The sequence below is a fragment of the Chiloscyllium plagiosum genome, unplaced genomic scaffold (genome assembly GCF_037043375.1).
Source record: "Chiloscyllium plagiosum isolate Xiang-an unplaced genomic scaffold, Cpla_swu_hap1 HiC_scaffold_49, whole genome shotgun sequence".
Taxonomy (NCBI): Eukaryota; Metazoa; Chordata; class Chondrichthyes; order Orectolobiformes; family Hemiscylliidae; genus Chiloscyllium; species Chiloscyllium plagiosum.
The window spans coordinates 4,185,828-4,188,285 of NW_028270187.1; the positions used below are offsets into that span (position 1 = coordinate 4,185,828).

General features: G+C 42.0%; 1 protein-coding gene across 1 annotated transcript; it reads right to left on the reverse strand.

Annotated features, from left to right (window-relative positions):
• Positions 1 to 1,182: 1,182 nt before the first annotated feature.
• Positions 1,183 to 2,103, reverse strand: LOC148135404 (putative G protein-coupled receptor 139). Its single transcript, XM_087984597.1, has one exon. It carries the CDS (start codon positions 2,101 to 2,103, stop codon positions 1,183 to 1,185), a length of 921 nt encoding a protein of 306 aa, XP_087840723.1.
• Positions 2,104 to 2,458: the final 355 nt, after the last annotated feature.

A 2,458-nucleotide genomic window follows, 5' to 3' on the forward strand; every position in this document is an offset into this window, starting at 1 on the left:
ACAACTTCCATCATTTTACTAATGATCGAGAGGAGACTGATGTCTAATTTCCTTCCATTCTAATTAATTGTTTTTTTCCCATTGTCAGCTTCACAGTCTCGAACGAAAATAATTGAAAACATAATGGCAATTTACTCCTGTAATACATCACAGTTTGATTGTTGTCATAGAGTCCTACAGCATGGAGGCAAGCACTTTGGCCCAAACTGGACCATGCCGTTCACAATGGCCGCCCACGCTAACCCCATTTTGCTACTGTGTTTTCCTATCCCATCTTGTTTTGACAATGCAGCATCAACTGTCCTCTGTCTGAAATGGTAAATTAGATACGTAAAATAAATTTCTGAGAGAAATAGATATAATGTGAAGTGGAACCGTAATTTCCAATAGTCAGGTAGAGAAACTGGGGAGATGTGTGTATGTGTGTGTGTGTGTGTGTGTGAGGGAGAGAGAGAGAGAGTCAGTGAGAGAGAGGGAGTATGAGACAGAGACAGGGAGTGAGGGAGAGAGTTAAACAAACAGTGAAAGGCAGAGAAAGGGGGAGTGTGAGATGGGCCATCGTATGAACCATAGCATGAATTTATTGAGTAACAGGAGATGGTGCAATATCTGTGATGGTCAGAGTGAATTTCGAAATGTAAGATGTTTTTATTGTGTATGAGTTTGAAGCAATATTGAATTTAACCGTCTGAATATTTTAAGAAACAAATCAAACATGATTCAAATGAGCCACAAAATAGACCGGGCGGATTTAATGGCACTGACATTTAGATTAGATTAGATTAGATTAGATTACAGTGTAGAAACAGGCCCTTCGGCCCAACAAGTCCACACCGACCCGCCGAAGCGAAACCCACCCATACCCCTACATTTACCCCTTACCTAACACTACGGGCAATTTAGCATGGCCAATTCACCTGACCCTGCACATCTTTGTGATGTGGGAGGAAACCGGAGCACCCGGAGGAAACCCACGCAGACACGCGGAGAATGTGCCTGAGGCGGGAATTGAACCCGGGTCTCTGCCGCTGTGAGGCAGCAGTGCTAACCACTGTGCCACCGTGTTATTTGATACTACATTTCAATGGATATCCAAAAACGCATGATCCTAACAGAACAGGTCCCCACACAGCACTAAAAGTAGAGAATCGGACCACTGAGATGATGCATGAGCAAGTTCTATTAAGGAGAGAATATCTTCTGTTGTTTTCTGAAGTTTACCGTCAGTCTCTTTAGATATTTGAGGGCACTCTTTAACTCCGCCCGGAATTTACTCTGAGTTCCAGCATAAATAAATGGGTTGACACAAGAACTCAAAAGCTGAAGCATGATTCCGATTTCTTCCAGAATGAAGTTTGATTCGTTGGAATTGTTTCCGGAAAAATAACTGACTCTCGCAATCCTGACGTACAGGAAAGTTATGAGAACCCAAATCCATAAGAGTATGAAGTTCCCTGAGATGGTGAAGAGTAAGACAATAGACTTTCTGCGGTTCTCCATCTCAGGGTCACATTTCCCCCCATTGTTCTGGATCCGTAGTCTCCTGCGAGCTTGACTGGCCGCTAGAATGTGCCTGACAGTCCGAGCATTGAGCAACAGAATCAGCGTGAATGCGAGGCAAGGCGTTAAAATACGAAGAATCAGGTCATATGCTACCCAAGCTGATGACGTATAAAATATGATTTTTACGCTGCAAAACCAGGGTGTATTGTCAATTATGTACAAAGGTTCATATATGAAATACAGGAACGAGCATATAAAACAGCAGACTATAAAAACCACTCCAATTACATATGCCGCAGTTTTCTCTGTGCAATACTTTTCTTTCATCTTCTGGCAACAAATAGCTATAAATCGATCAAAAGTGAAAGCCACTGTTAGCCAGGCGGAGCTGCCTAATGCTACAATGTTTAAGACAGCACGGAAACTGCATAACGGTGTAATAGAAAGGAAACTGACCGGGAAGTAAATACCACAAATCCTGTTTAATATCACGGCGGCAAAAATGACAAGAAGGTCGGATACTGCCATCGATGTCAGGTACCGAGTGACACATCTCGAGAGACCGCATCTTCCTTGGGACAGAACCGCAATGGCCACCATGTTAGCTGTAACATACACACACCGAGTGAAAAGGGTGAGCATACAGAAAAAGAGTTAAATTGTACCCGCGTGCTTTGTTGAGGGTTGGAATGGTGGGAAGCGGAGGTCAGGAGGACTACTGGTTGGGATAGCAAATAAAAACCTACCTTTTCAAAAGACAATCATATTTTATGTAGTTTTCTTAAGATCAATTTTCAATACTCATTTGAAAACTCAATTTCCTAGTCTGTGCGGTTTCTTTGCTGACAGTATGCATGCTCATTAATCATTGGCATACTGATATGAGTTAATGACTTGGAACTTAATAAGAATGACGAATATACCATATTTTCAAAGAAATTAAACAACAACAAAA

Bases quoted from the DNA above. Each gene is read 5' to 3' on its own strand.
- LOC148135404 (XM_087984597.1), bottom strand. From the start codon at position 2,103: ATGGTGGCCATTGCGGTTCTGTCCCAAGGAAGATGCGGTCTCTCGAGA.